Genomic DNA, 15,865 nt, shown 5'->3' on the forward strand with positions numbered 1-15,865 from the left:
AGTTGTCGTCACCTCCAACAAGAACGGACAAGAAACAAAATGATGTTGTTGGCATCAAAGTGTTCATCAACTAGTTGTAAAGTCAGCATCTTCCGGTCTTTATGAATATTTTAAGTCATTCAAAATAATGCCTCACCATGCTCCTTGGACCACATTTTGCAAGCCATGGCACGACCTTCTTGCTATCCTATGTCATATCTCTTTAAGGATGCTTATCCACTATGAAAGTTGTTAAAATAGGAGAAGCTGTACATAGACTTGAAGAAATAAATGGCATTGAGAAGGATGATGATTTACACTTACTTTTTTGTCCTATACCAATATCTAATCTTATTAAAATTAACAAAAAAACAACTTTTAAAAGTGGTGCTTTTACTGCATCACATCACGTCACTTAATACTATTTATTTATTTATTGTAATGATATTTTGTTTTTTGTTTTTTTTTATATTTTTTAAATTTTATTCTTTAACATTTGATTAGTATTTATTTATTAATTGTAATGATATTTTGTGTTTTATTTTTTTTATATATTTTTTTAATTTTATTCTTTAACATTTGGTTTATTAGGGATAGAGCTTTAAGATCTTTTATGATTTATTTTTATGAGGTTATTCAAAAATCATGATATATATTGCAGGTTTGATAAGTTAATATGATTGATTCAAATGTTTTTTGAATTGATGAATTTTTTTTTAAAAATTCATTATTCAACATTAAATTGATTAAGAATTAAATTTCATGATTTGTTATGATTTATTTTCTACAAAGTTATCTCGATCTTATGATGTGAGTTAACCAGGGTAGATTTTAATTGTTTTATTCTATTATTTTTTAAATTGATTTTTTTTCAATTCTATTCTTCTATAATAAGTTGATTGAAAATTATTGATTTTTTTCCTATAAGATTTTTTTTTCAATCTTAAAACCCTTAATTGTGATCCAAAAAATTATCGAACTTTATTTTTTTTATGCTAAAGCATTTATCCAATTTCAACTTGAGCTATATATATATATATATTGTGTTTTTTATTTTTTTCATGATTTATTATTTTTTACACAAAAATTAAATAAAAAGAAAAAATAAAAAAATGATTAAAATTAACTAAAATTATTAATTAAGACATATGTTTTAGATTTTTTCTTAAAAAAATTTGGACGCAACAAATCTCAACCATGAGATTTATTAATCTGATGAGAAGTAATTTTGGGAAGAATGGTCATGTAAAATTAGCGAGCTCATATTATTAGGCCATGTCTTGGACCCCTTATTATGGCTTAGGCCTTTTGCCATGGGTTTCAAAACCCTTCACCCAATATTTGTTAGGGTTTATGCTCATTATGAGTCCTTGGGCTGAGAAACACTCATGAATCCATAAGAACTTTGTCCCAAAAAAACCCACGATTGTAACTGAAATTTGATTCATTTTCAGACAATCAGAAGCAGCATTTGTGCCAGCAATTGGGAACTTGAGTTGACCTGAGCCTTTCCAACAGCCAGCAGAATTGAACGCTTCTCAGGTAAATTCCCTTCTCTAGTTCTTTGCCATGATGCTGATAATCTTGTATTTTTTTAGGACATGCAAAGGCACTTGTTGCTTGAACTTATACTGTTTTTCTGTCTGCTACTATCTGCTAAATTCAGTTAGATGCATGCTGGTTTGGACTTTATAGATGTTAATGATGTTAATTTCCCCGGGAAACTATGTTGGAGTTTAGATTAGCAAAGAATTGAGAAAGTCTTTGTGGGGCTTGTTGTAGCTTAGGTTTCAAAGCTGCTACTGTTAACTCTCCTGCTTCTGATAAATGGATAACTCACGATATTTAAAAAATGAAGCGCTCTTTATTTTGTCAGTAATGGCTGTATATATAAGCCTTTACAGAGGAAAAACGGAAAAACCCTTTACAGAGGAAAAACGGAAAAGCAAACTTCACGTTAATACTTTCTAAAAACATGTTAAGAAATCTAGACCAATTCAAATGATATTCTGCATTAACAACTTACCCCAACAATCAGGGGATTATTAACTGAAAAACATTAAAACTTAATGGATGATTCAACATATCCTCCCTTAAACTGAATTGCAGAACTGCAATCAGTTTATTGACTTCAAACACATACCAAGCCTGTTACGCAGCTTTAAGAACGCTTTCAATTTTAAGAAGCTGTCATTATATCAGAAAGTTGTTCTTATATGCTGCAGTGCACCAGTTCTACAGTTCTCTCTTTTGTCAATTCACGTAAAAAATGAAACTTTACATCTATATGTTTGCTCCTTCCATGCATGATTGGATTTTTCCACAATTTTATGGCCGAACTGTTATCACAGAAAATGGTTATGCATTTACTTTGAATATGTCCTAGCTTTTCAAGAACTCGTCTCAACCAAACTCCCTGGCATGCACAGGATGCTGCTGCAATGAGTTCAGTCTCTGTAGTGGACAGGGTCATAACTGGTTGCTTCTTTGAAGGCCAAGAAACTGCTCCAGTTCCAAGCATGAAGGTGTATCTAGAAGTGCTTTTCCTATCATTAATGTCTCCTGCATAATCACTGTCAGCAAACCTGACTAATTCTTCTTCTGCAGAACTGCAATCAGTTTATTGACTTCAAACACATACCAAGCCTGTTACGCAGCTTTAAGAACGCTTTCAATTTTAAGAAGCTGTCATTATATCAGAAAGTTGTTCTTATGTGCTGCAGTGCACCAGTTCTACAGTTCTCTCTTTTGTCAATTCACGTAAAAAATGAAACTTTACATCTATATGTTTGCTCCTTCCATGCATGATTGGATTTTTCCACAATTTTATGGCCGAACTGTTATCACAGAAAATGGTTATGCATTTACTTTGAATATGTCCTAGCTTTTCAAGAACTCGTCTCAACCAAACTCCCTGGCATGCACAGGATGCTGCTGCAATGAGTTCAGTCTCTGTAGTGGACAGGGTCATAACTGGTTGCTTCTTTGAAGGCCAAGAAACTGCTCCAGTTCCAAGCATGAAGGTGTATCTAGAAGTGCTTTTCCTATCATTAATGTCTCCTGCATAATCACTGTCAGCAAACCTGACTAATTCTTCTGCAGAACTGCAATTAGTTTATTGACTTCAAACACATACCAAGCCTGTTACGCAGCTTTAAGAATGCTTTCAATTTTAAGAGGCTGTCATTATATCAGAAAGTTGTTCTTATATGCTGCAGTGCACCAGTTCTACAGTTCTCTCTTTTGTCAATTCACGTAAAAAATGAAACTTTACATCTATATGTTTGCTCCTTCCATGCATGATTGGATTTTTCGACAGTTTTATGGCCGAACTGTTATCACAGAAAATGGTTGTGCATTTACTTTGAATATGTCCTAGCTTTTCAAGAACTCGTCTCAACCAAACTCCCTGGCATGCACAGGATGCTGCTGCAATGAGTTCAGTCTCTGTAGTGGACAGGGTCATAACTGGTTGCTGGTTGCTTCTTTGAAGGCCAAGAAACTGCTCCAGTTCCAAGCATGAAGGTGTATCTAGAAGTGCTTTTCCTATCATTAATGTCTCCTGCATAATCACTGTCAGCAAACCTGACTAATTCTTCTTCTCCACCTCTTTTATAAGCAATCCCCAGCTCAGCCGTTTCCTTCAAATATCTTAAAATTCTCTTCGCAGCTTGCAAATGTATTTCAGTAGGTCTCTCTATATATCTACTAATTAAACAAATAGAATACATCAAGTCTGGTCTGGTAGCAGTTAGATACATAAGGATGCCTATCATTTGCTTGAACATTGTTGTATCTACAGCAGCTCCTCTCTCATTCTTTGACAATTTAGAACCTGCAACGATTGGATTCTTCACTGAGTTGCTATTCAGCATCCCAAATCTCTCCAAGACTTCATGAGCATAGTTCTTTTGATTGATAAATATTCCATGATGATCCTGTATGACTTCTACACCAAGGAAATACTTCATTTTACTAAGAACAGACATGACAAATTCCTTTTTCATTGACTCCTTAAATCTTTCAAACATGTCCTCATTGTTTCCAGTAAAAATCAAATCATCTACATAAAGGCTTACAATGAGAATCTTACCTCCATCTTCAGTTTTCACAAACAGTGTGTGTTCACACAGTAGTATTTCTCAAAACCCTCTTTAATAAAGTATCATTCAATTTTGCTATACCAAGTTCAGGGAGCTTGCTTGAGTCCATACAAAGCTCTTTTAAGTTTGTAAACCTTATGTTCTTTATCTTTTTCTGTGAATCCTTGTGGTTGATCAACAAATACATCTTCATTTAATTCTCCATGCAAGAACGCACTTTTCACGTCCAATTAATACACACACAAGCCCTTTTGTGCTGGAAGAGCAATAACCACTATGATAATATCCCATGTGGCCATTGGAGCAAACACCTCATTGTAATTAATACCATGCTGTTGTGAGTAACCCTTTTTCCATGAGACGAGCCTTAAACTTGTCAACCTCACTCTTCTTGTTAAGCTTGGTTTTATACACACATTTCACTCTTATTTTCTTTGCTCCTTCTGGCAATGTTGTTAACTCCTAGGTTTCATTCTCTTCGATGGCTTTGATCTCTAATTTCATTGCTTCTCTCCACTTCAAACCCTTGACAGCATCTTCAAAGCATGCAGGGTCTTCTAAAGCAATGAACATCACCAAATTTTCAATTTCATCTTCTTCTAATAAACCTTCACCCGACACATAATCTTGCATCCAAAAAGGCTCTCTTCTATTCTTCCCCTGAACTGGATTTAAAGAACCTTCTGCATTTGCATTTAATCCTACAGATGGAGAATTAAAACCTCTTCTGTCTGCTTCATCAATCTCAGTATTCACACTGTCTACTTCTTCAATCTCAACATTCACACCTTCTTCAGATTCTTGAGTCCTGATTTCTTCCTTAACACCCCACTCTAATACATCAACTTCTATCTCTTCATTACTTCTTTCCCACTCCCATTTCTCATCTTTAATAAATCCCACATCTCTATTAATTATCACTTTCTTTGAAACCAGATTGTATAGCCTATATGCTTTGGACTCCTCACCTACACCTAACATGATACATTTTTCACTTTTATCATCCAACTTTGATCTTTGTTTTTATGGAATATGGACATGAGCAATACATCCAAATACTCTAAAATAATGCACGGAAGGTTTGCTACCACTCCAGGCCTCTTCAGGTGTTACCTCCTTTATAGCTGAAGTTGGACTTCAATTCAATATATGTATCGCCCAATTGACAGTCTTAGACCAAAACTTCTTAGGAATCTATTTTCCTGACAGCATGCTATGCACCATGTTCATGACAGTGCGATTCTTTCTCTCAGCCATCCCATTTTGTTAGGGTGTGTAAGAGGTAGTAAGTTGTCTAGTTATTCTATTTGTGCTGCAAAATTGATTAAATTCCAATGAGGTGAATTCTCCACCCCTATCAGTGCATAAGCAACAAATAGAATTACTAGTTTCTTTTTCAACAAGTGCTTTGAACTTCTTAAATACATTAAAGGCCTCAGATTTATCTGATAAGAAATAAACCTAGGTCTTCCTATTATAGTCATCAATAGAATTGATTAAGTACCTTTTATGACTATGTGATTCAGGTTTGATAGGTTTGCAAATATCAGTATGAATCAGTTGAGGACGTTGTAAAGCTCTCCACAAGCTCATTTTGGGAATAACTTCTCGATGTCATTTTCCCACCAAGCAGTCTGAACACACCTTTGATGAAGCTTGGAGACTTGGTAGTCCTCTCACCATTTTATTGTATATAAGAGTTCTTAATTCCTTGAAGCTAAGATGTTCAAATTGACAATGCCACAAATATGAGTTGTCTTCAGTCACAATTTGAAAACATGTTATACTTGAGGCATTACTGAAGTCAACACAACAAATATTCTATTTGTTGACATTCTGGACTGCATAATTAATCCCCTATTTGGATAATAAATATTACACATCCCATTTTGAATACGAATGGTGAGAACTTTTTCTTATAGTTGGCCAACACTCAAAAAATTATTCTTTAATTCAGGTGCAAAATAAACTTTAGTGATTACTTGAGTCATGTTACCTATTTGAAGTCTGATATTGCATTTCCCCGTCACTATCATTTTTGAATTGTCTCCAAGTTTCATAGACTATCTCAACCTTTCATCAAGGTCTAAAAAAACTTTTGGTACCACATATGTGGTTACTACACTCGGAGTCTAAATACCAGACATTCATTTTTTTTTGTTGAATTATTCATCTTAATGTATGACATTAACAATATCTCCTCATCTTCTACAAATACGTGTAGTTTGTTGCATTTCTCAAACGAGGACACTCATATTGATAGTGACCAAGTCTATGACAGTTGAAACATTCTACAAGAGCTTTATTGAAAGGCTGCCTACCCCTGCTTCGAACTTTTCCTCTAAAATTCCCACTAGCTCTTCCTCTTCCTTCAAACTTGTATTCATCTCTTTCTCTATCATTTTCTGAATTAATGATATTCAGAACATGTTCTTCCTCCTTCTGTCCATGCATTCTCTGTTCGCGGACCAACAAACTGCTCTGAAGTTCATCTATGATCATAATGGATAGATCATTAGACTCTTCAATTGAACACACAACATAATTGAATTTATTGATCTTAAGATTTTTTCAATGATCACACTTTGCTCCATTTTTTCTCCATGTGTTTTCATCTTATTTGCAATGATCAGTGTTCTAGCAAAGTATTCATTGACCTTTTCACCCTCCATGCCAAGAATCTCAAATTCCCTTCTCAAAGCCTGTAACTAAGCACGTTTCACCTTTATAGGGACTTAATATTTTAATCTCATTGAATCCCAGATAGCCTTTGCAGTCTCCTTATTGAGAATGCCTCAATAATATTTCTATCTATAGCTTGGAATAAATAGTTCTTAACCTTTAAATCTTTTAGTTTCAAATCTGCAATGAGCTTACGTTGTGTCTCTTGCTTCTTCTATTGCTACATGTATCTCATTCTCTATCAAGTCCCAATACTCCTTTAACCTCAGAAAATTCTCCATGAGTATAACCCAATGATTGTAATGACCATCGAACCGTGGAATCGCCAGTTGAACAAAGCTGTTGTTTTTTGTTGCCATGATTCTCCACTCTCCCTTTTATTTGATGACTCACTCATGCTTCTTCCTTAAGAAACTGTAGTTTTTTAGAACACTCAATCAGGCTCCTTTGATGATAGCTCGGATATCATTTGTTAACTCTCCTGCTTCTCATAAATGGATAACTCACAATATTTAAAAGATGAAGTGCACTTTATTCTGTCACTAATGGCTATATATATAAGCCTTTACAGAGGAAAAACAGAAAAACAAACTTCACGTTAATACTTCCTAAAAACATGCTAAGAAATCTAGACCAATTCAAATAATATTCTGCATTAACAACTTACCCCAACAATCAAGAGATTATTAACTGAAAACGTTAAAACTAAATGCATGCTTCGACAGCTACTAGGGAGCTCTAGAGGGATTTTGTTGGCGGTGGATGAGGCATTTGAAGATGGGCATCTTTTGTTTAGCTGTTTTACACGTAGATTGGTAAATTTTCTTAGGGGAGATTGCTTGAAGGTTGTGTCATTAGGTGTAAGGGAAGTTTTGTAGCTGCTTCTTGGAAAAGCAGCTGTATGTTTTCAGTATCTCAAGATATAGGATACAAATGCAAAAGAGATGTAAACGTATTTGGTTAAAGAGACAGACTAAGATATAAAATAAATCTATATTTCTGGGACAGTTTGTACTGTACTTTCAAAACAAGAAGTACATGGAGACATCTTCTTTATCTCCTCTATCCCCATTGAATCTGTTTTTTCTGTCTTGAGAGAGTAAACAAATGCCACCGTAGTGATTGATAAGTCTACTTTTGAGGAGGTGATAGGAGTAGCAGGATCTTATTGTAAGTGTTTGATTTGGTGAAGAAGAATCTTTATGGTGATTGCATTTGGATTTATTATTGGTGGGTTCTGATAAAAGGGTATTGATTTTGAGCTATATCGAGGGTGGAAGGATGGGTGGGCGCAATGGGGTTTAACGTTCGAAGAGTTTCAAATAATTGGGATTTGGATTCAGTGAATGCTCTGCTGGGCTTGTTTTTATGCTGCATAGCATAGCAGGAGTGTAGACGAAGTAGACTGAAATCCAAAGAATTTGTCTTGGCTAAGTGGGTTATAAAGTGTGTTGATAGGAGGTATTGAAAAGTGCTAGGTGACTTTGGGTGATCTATAAGACCTTAGCATCTTACTGCTGAATATTTAAGGATGCATGAGAAAAATGGCAATCAGACCTCATTTCTCTTTCCATCTTTCCATCTTTCCTTTGTTATTCACTAATTGGGCAATTGTAATCAGCATTCAATGTATTTTACTAAAATCTAGAAGTTTAGGTTTCAGGCTGTCATCTGGACTAGTTCCTTTCTTGTTTCCTTAACCAATTTAAACCTGATCTGGCATAAGCAGTTGTTTTCAGTGAATTCTCATCGCTTTGCAAGAAATTATGATTGCTTGTTGGATATTATATAAAGTCGTACTTGGCCTGCCATCATCACTGATAAGCTTATACACTAAGTCATGTAATTTGAAACAACCTCCTCCTCTGCAGGCTACGAATCAAGTAAACTCTATATTTACACGACGGGACTCATATCTGCATTTTCCAAGAGAATTTATTTCAGTTGACACATTCATCAGACTGGGGACTGTATTTTTGATTTCTTGTTACTCCAATGCTGACTGATAATGCTTACATATTTGTTAATTGATTGCTGCCAACAGAGTCATCCAGAAGAAGCTACCATCTACCCGTTGCACCTCTGAAAAACCAGTGCTTTCTCAAATGGAATCAGATACAGTAGAGCACAACGGAGGATGTCATTGCAGGAGAGCAAGATGGCGAGTCCAAGCACCAAGTAGTGTTTGTAGCTTGGCAATGCAATTGTTCAGATTGTTCCATGAGGGGCAACATATCCTTCATTATCCCTTCTGAAAAGTTTGAGCTTCTGGGAGATCCCAAAGAATTCCTTACGACCTGCACCTTTGTCACGCATACGGCAAAGCAAACATTCTGTAAGGTTTGTGGCATAACTTCATTTTACATTCCACGATCAAATCCAGATGGGGTCGCAGTTACATTCAGATGCGTTGACCAAGGGACTCTCACTGATGTTGAGATTAAGCACTATGACGGGATTAATTGGTAAAGCTCATACAATCAGACAGCCATTGCTTCATGCTCAAGAGGTGCGGACTGAAGGGCCACTCTTTCTACAACCACTGTCCTCTGCTTCCCTTCCTAAAGGCAAAGTATAACATTTTGGCAATACCTTCTGCTGCTAACAGATTGCAGACTTTCACATAATGCGCATACTGGTATTTCACCATTTTGCATTTCGATAAAAGTTTCTTTTTCATTCAAGTAAGCCTGTTTTTGGTCTAGTAGCTGTAAATGTTGTGATATCGCTTTTTTTGAACATTCAATTTAACAAAGGAGGTGTTGTCTATAGGCCAAAACTTGTGGTCTTCGCCCTGTTTCCTTCTGTTGCTATGGACACGCTAAGGCTATGGTTTCTCTAGCCACAGCCTTTGCCGTGTGAATCTTGTTATTTGAAATAAAAAACAAAAAAAATAATTCAAGAAGTGTTAACGGTGTATTTGTTGTTGTTTTTTAAAATAATTTTTATTTAAAAATATATTAAAATAATATATTTTGATTTCTCTAGCCACAGCCTTTGCCGTGTGAACCTTGTTATTTGAAATAAAAAACAAAAATAAAATAAAATTCAAGGAGTGTTAAGGATGTATTTGGTGTTGTTTTTAAAAGTAATTTTTATTTAGAAATGTATTAAAACAATATATTTTTTATTTTTTAAAATTATTTTTAATATTAATATATCAAAACAATAAAAAAATACTAAAAAAATAATATTAATTTTAAATATTTTTTTAAAATTTTTTAAGAATACGAAGTCCACTACATTCCCAAACCATACCTTAAAGACTGCATGCATTTCAGGATTCCCGCATCTTTTGGAGCAACATTGTCGACATCTTTCTTAAAATGTCCTTGAAAAGATTCTGGGAGTCTTTCTTAAAATTTCTTGTAAGGATGATAAGGAAATCCTTGGCAAATTCAAGCTTTCAAAATACAGAAATACTTTAATTTCCGTTGAATATTGGATGTGTGGGATCAATTGCTGAACCATAGTGTCATCAACATCAACACAGAGGTATTTCTTCACCTGCAAAATTAAACTTAATCAATTCTAGTTTTCTACTAGTTTGAGGTTATGTTTGTTTATGCTATGCTGCATGATGCATGATGCAATCTATATTTTACCCAATCCTATATTTAAAAGTATTTAATCAATCAATATACACTATAATTTTGCCTTAAACTCACTTTTGTAAACTTGTTTATAAAAAATTTACATTTTATAGGTAACTTTTCAATCAACACTAGCCCCTTGTCATGACCTCTTTGAGTGGTCACTAGGCAAACATACAACCGGCTATAAACCAAACAATTGTAGTCCTAGGAAGTTTTGGTTCAAGTTCACAAGATAGAAATTAATGAGCTGAATCTTGTTGGCTTAAATGTTTCTTCAGTTGCATTCCTGAAAGTTATGTACCTTTTAACCTTTACTTATCAGTCTCGTTACTTTGCTGGTATGGTCTTTAATTTTTATTTTCTCGTGTCCTGTTGGCATGCTCGACTAGAAACGAAGCTGAAATTCTTACTATGTATTCTTAGTCTTTCGAAATCAGCCCCAACCTGTCCTCTTTTGAGTTTTGTTTTCGGCTTAGCTTTTTTCAGGTATTGGTCTCCTAACCGTTTTTGTTGTCATAGCTAGGTTATTTGAACTCTGTTTTGTTTACCAGTCTTGGTATGGCTACCTCTGTAGTCTCAGGTCACATGAAAATCCATTGCAATTTCTCTTCAATGTTTATGATATCAATGATCCTATTAAAAAAAGGACATGGTTACTCTCTGGTTCTGCAGAATTTGCTGGGGAGCTACAATTTATCAAGGCTGGACATTAGCAGCTTGGATTAATTATTGATGTCCAAGAAAAGAACAGACAACGACAGAACAGGTAAGTGCAAGAAATATGTAGAAAACTTTGTATGAACAGAAAGCAGAACAGCGATGGTGAGTAGCCAGGGTACGATTTAGACGGGAACATATATATTGATTGAAAACAGAACATATGTTGCTTGAACATATGTGAATGGTTTAAGGTCCTTGCAGCTTCACTGACAATTCATTCATCTTCCTGGATGAATGGAGGGAGTTTCATTAATCAAAGAACCAGGCTAAGGAAACCTGATTACAGAAGCAGCAATTCATCTACAGTTTTGGAATTTTAGGGTAAACTTCTACTTTCTCAGAAATGTTTTGTCATAACTTTTGTTCTATAACAAGAGGCATAAATTTTGTTCTATAACAAGAGGCAGTTGTCAAAATTCCAATCCTATTGCCTATCCCTTAAATTTTATACAGTCAAACTGATACTTTAAGGCAATGATTTCATCCAAAGTAGCAGGTTAAACAAAAAAATATAGTATATTCATGTACATCTTCAAAATTATACTACGTATACTTTACTGATCCTCGCCAGAACTTGGGTGCTTCAGAACATCAAAGCATCAATGTTGGTCAGTCTGATTAAATTCTGCCACAACCAATAATACCGTAAGCTCTCAAGTCCTAGCTTGAGATGCTCAGGAATTAACCTCCACAGAGTGACCATACCGTTTAATGGCCCAACATATTTCAGATGCATCTTCTTTACCACTCATTTCTGGATATGGAGGTTAACTCTTGAAAGAGGCCTGCTACCTGCATACTTCCACCTCTCAAGATCCATTAGGTAATGCAGAAAAATGGCATTTAAGGACATTAGTGCTTACCTAAGCATGTCTCCAGAAAGTACTTTTGGTCCCCACTCAATGCTGGTGAGATGCTGAAGTTATTGCCATCAGCATGGAACGAAGGATGCCCAAGAGGCATTGGTCGATCAGGAATTGGTGGAACTTCAATATCTCCCTCTAGCATTTTCAATGCAACAAGAATGGTTGGCCTTAGAGCCACCATTACATGAGCACACAAAATCCCAACCAGCACAAACCTCTCCATTATCCCTTTCGGATTTGAATTAGAAGAATCCCCACATCTCAACAAAGAAGCATCCAAAGCCTCTTCCACTTTTCCAGCTTTCACCAACGACCAAGCCCAGTCGGTGATCAAGAGAGCACGAGGCGAACCCCCTGAAGACAAATCAAGAGCTTTTCTCCCACACATTATCTCCAAAACAACCACTCCAAAGCTATAAACATCGCTCTTCTCAGTCAATTGACCATATAGAGCATATTCGGGTGCCAAGTACCCATGAGTTCCGGCCACTCTAGTAGTAAGATGAGATTGTCCTTCCTTACTCTGCTTTACCAACCCAAAATCGGCAACTCTTGCTCTCATATCAGCATCTAACAATATATTGGTCCCCTTGATATCTCTATGATATATTGCAGGCTTCACTCCATAGTGCAAATAAGCTAATCCCTTTGCCACATCGAAAATTATGCTCTTTCTTTGAGGCCAGCTTAAAGGTTCCTTTCCAATTTGATTACCTGATGATGGAAATAGATGGTCATCGAGATTTCCATTTGACATGTAATCATAAACAAGATACCTTTGATTCCCTCTCTCATCATTATTTCCATCATCATCATCAATCACACAACACCCTCTGAGTGGGACCAAATTCCTGTGCTTCAAGTTGCTAATAATCTCAACCTCATTGCAAAACTCCGCAGCACCCTGAAAATCAGATTCTATAACCCTTTTAATAGCCACCACTGTCCCATCAGATAAGGTCCCCTTGTAAACAAAACCAAACCCACCTCTCCCTATAAAATTCTTCTGCGAAAAATTATTTGTTGCCTTCTCAAGATCCTGAATTTTAAACCAAATAGACCCTGTATTCGGCCTCAGTTTAGGCCTAGACCCTTGCTGTTCATCTAAATCAAAACCAAACCCTGAATTCTTTTTCCTTCTCCATTTCTTATCATACCAAAAATACAATCCTAACAAACTAAACATTACCAAAAGAGCAACGCCGGCACCAGTTAAGCCAAAAACAAGAGCAGAATGAGCCTTACTAGCTGAACCAACACGTGAATTTAACTCCAAACCCAATATACATGAAACAGCACCATCACTTTCAGGACCAAACTCATTAACAATACCAGCAGCATAAAGAATTGCAAAGTAAAAACAATTTGTAGCATGTGTTTGGTTACCATCAATAGACAACAACATGGACTGTACTTTATAACCAGCTCTAACACATCCATCACAAGCTGTACTATCAGTGAGATCAGACTTGCAAGCTGTATCAAGCGAAGTTGACTTACCAAGTCGAGCAACCCAATCTTGTAATGACTCTATACGGGCACAGATGTTTGGTTTTCTTACAAACTGTAAAGGGTCCAAGCAGTATGAGACGAGATTGTTAGCAAGAGAAACAGAGTTGAGCTTTGACTGGTAATCTCGGAGGCAAGAAATAGAGGTGGCTAAGTTTGGGAGACGAAAAAGAGAGGTTTCTTTGAGATGTTGGGCTACAGCGACCCCAAAGAGGGACAGCAAACTTTGACAACATTGGGGCTTGCTAGTGGTGTTGGTATTGTCATTTTCATCAGGAGGTTGGAAGTTCTGACAAAGACTCCTGTTCCATGGGATTCTCAAGACATAGCTGAAGTCCATGGGACATGTTGTTGCTGTGCCGGTGGTGGTTTCTGCTACTGCATAGGTGTGTGCGTGAGAGAGTAATATCAAGACAAGAAACCTTAACAGATCAAGGTTAGGGCTGCCCCCCATGCTTTGGATTTATTTATCTTTTTTATTTTTTTTGGTATAAGATTTATTTATCTTGGCTTATGAGCGATGGCTTGAACTGCAGAGAGAGAGAGAGAGAGAGAGAGAGGAAAAGAAAGAAATCATTCAGAAAGATTTGGTCAAACACTTACTTAGGGGTGGTGTAGCAGGCAGGGCTTCAAGTTCATCGCTTTCTAGTGGAGTAGACGTGCTACAGAGGTTGCAGTACATGACATGATTGGGCTTAAGAAAAGGAGAAATGGTTGGCTGCTTTCAGAAGGTCTCATAACAGTGATTTCACTGGCATGGCCTTTTTTCAACCACTTGATGAGATCTTACGGTTCATCGTATCTGCATAAAATATTAACATCAATTGTATCCATTAAGAAGAATTATCAAACTCCAATTTTAACGATAGTTTAAATTATTTTAATCTGAAACACTATTATTTTATTTATTTTTTCATTTTAGATTTAGTCGAGTTAAAAGTCAACTAAATTTGATTATAATAAAATCAAAATTAATTTAATTTAAAACAGACTTGATTCAAACTTTGAACTATTAATTTTCTGAATGAATCCATCAACTAAAGTTTAAAAACTCTTATCTTATTTTATTATTTTTTGATATCTTAGATATATTTACCAAGGAAAACCTTTTGTAGATAAACAAATTCTCTTTGAATAATTTTAATGACACTAAATATGTCATTCAATATATTCAAGAGAATAAAATAAATTTTATTGAATACTGATTTTAAAATTTAAATTCAAAAAATCAAGAAAATAAATAAAATTTATATACCATTAAATCAATCAATTGGGTTATTAAGGAAGAGTATTACAAACAAATATGTTAGACACAGCCAATAAAAACCAAAAAGAGTGGTCTCATGTACCTAACGTATTGACAATAGATAAAAGGGTACTGATGGGACGTGTTCCTCGTCTTTCGGCTGCGCTTGACAATCGACAAAAACCACTTGCTCGCAAGAAGCTTACCGTGCATGACGTTATCTTTTACAATATTTTTTTAATATATTAAAATGATTTTTTTTTTATTTTTAAAAATTTAATTTTAATATGTATACATTAAAATAATCTAAAGGGATTAAAAAAATTAATTTAAAATTTTAAAAAATATTTTTTTAGACATTTTTTCACATCACAAAAATAAACAGACGCTTCGGTCTGCATGACGTTATCTTTTACAATATTTTTTTAATATATTAAAATGATTTTTTTTTTATTTTTAAAAATTTAATTTTAATATTTATACATTAAAATAATCTAAAAATTAAAAAAAATTAATTTAAAATTAAATTTTTTTTTTTAGACATATTTTTACATCACAAAAATAAACAGACGCTTCGGTCGTCATATTGAGATCTTGTCCTACTTAGAATTCCATCATTGTTTTTCTTATGACCCGAGAGTTGCTTGACTTTCACTAATCTAACTTGTCAAAATTATAACATTTTGGAAGGTGGTTGCTCACTTTTTATTTCTGATGACATTATTGAACCTAGACCATTATTTATTTGATATTTTCATTAAATAGTATTTTTAATTGTTTTTAAAATTTTTTTAATACATGTTTACATATTTTAATATTCTAATATAATTTTTTTTTTTAGCATAATGGATATCATTGGAGAAAACAGCCGTGAAGATCGAGCTATGGGATCTCAAGGTGGCATATGCTTCCTTAAAGGATGAGATGCAAGGTGTTGCCTTCTGGCTTAAGCTTTACTGAGCAGCGGATTCGGGAGGCTCTGCATGAGGTAAACACCATGAGTCTTAAAATTCCTAGGGGACAAGCTTAAAATCCTTCTTCCTTGTGTACTCAAGGATCTTGTGTCTCCTTACACGTGATTTCCAAGAAACGGTGAAATCAAAGTCTTCCTAGTTTCTTCAGACGGAAATTACATGTCAAGTTGATGACTCCATGTGATCAACA

At 35.0% G+C, this 15,865-nt stretch overlaps 2 protein-coding genes across 9 annotated transcripts; one reads left to right on the forward strand and one right to left on the reverse strand.

Annotated features, from left to right (window-relative positions):
* Window positions 1–1,300: 1,300 nt before the first annotated feature.
* On the forward strand, window positions 1,301–8,864 carry LOC105109264 (uncharacterized). 8 transcript variants are annotated; one of them, XR_839206.1, is made up of 6 exons: window positions 1,301–1,521; window positions 2,366–2,504; window positions 2,587–2,739; window positions 2,907–3,002; window positions 3,402–3,666; window positions 5,609–5,964. XR_839206.1 is itself a non-coding variant. In XM_011003905.1 (6 exons), exons 2-5 carry the CDS (start codon window positions 2,421–2,423, stop codon window positions 3,468–3,470), a joined length of 402 nt encoding a protein of 133 aa, XP_011002207.1. In that variant the 5' UTR covers window positions 1,301–1,521; window positions 2,409–2,420; the 3' UTR covers window positions 3,471–3,504; window positions 8,809–8,864. The 8 variants fall into 8 exon arrangements, 4 of the variants coding, with proteins under 4 accessions (XP_011002207.1, XP_011002205.1, XP_011002206.1 ...); XR_839205.1 differs by having other exon boundaries at window positions 2,409–2,504; XM_011003905.1 differs by lacking the exon at window positions 5,609–5,964 and adding an exon at window positions 8,809–8,864 and having other exon boundaries at window positions 2,409–2,504; window positions 3,402–3,504.
* Window positions 8,865–11,285: 2,421 nt separating this feature from the next.
* LOC105109263 (probable receptor-like protein kinase At1g11050) lies at window positions 11,286–14,160 on the reverse strand. The gene has a single exon (XM_011003902.1). It carries the CDS (start codon window positions 13,907–13,909, stop codon window positions 11,933–11,935), a length of 1,977 nt encoding a protein of 658 aa, XP_011002204.1. The 5' UTR covers window positions 13,910–14,160; the 3' UTR covers window positions 11,286–11,932.
* Window positions 14,161–15,865: the final 1,705 nt, after the last annotated feature.

Source organism: Populus euphratica, unplaced genomic scaffold (assembly GCF_000495115.2).
Source record: "Populus euphratica unplaced genomic scaffold, PopEup_1.0 scaffold287.1, whole genome shotgun sequence".
NCBI classification, from domain to species: domain Eukaryota; kingdom Viridiplantae; phylum Streptophyta; class Magnoliopsida; order Malpighiales; family Salicaceae; genus Populus; species Populus euphratica.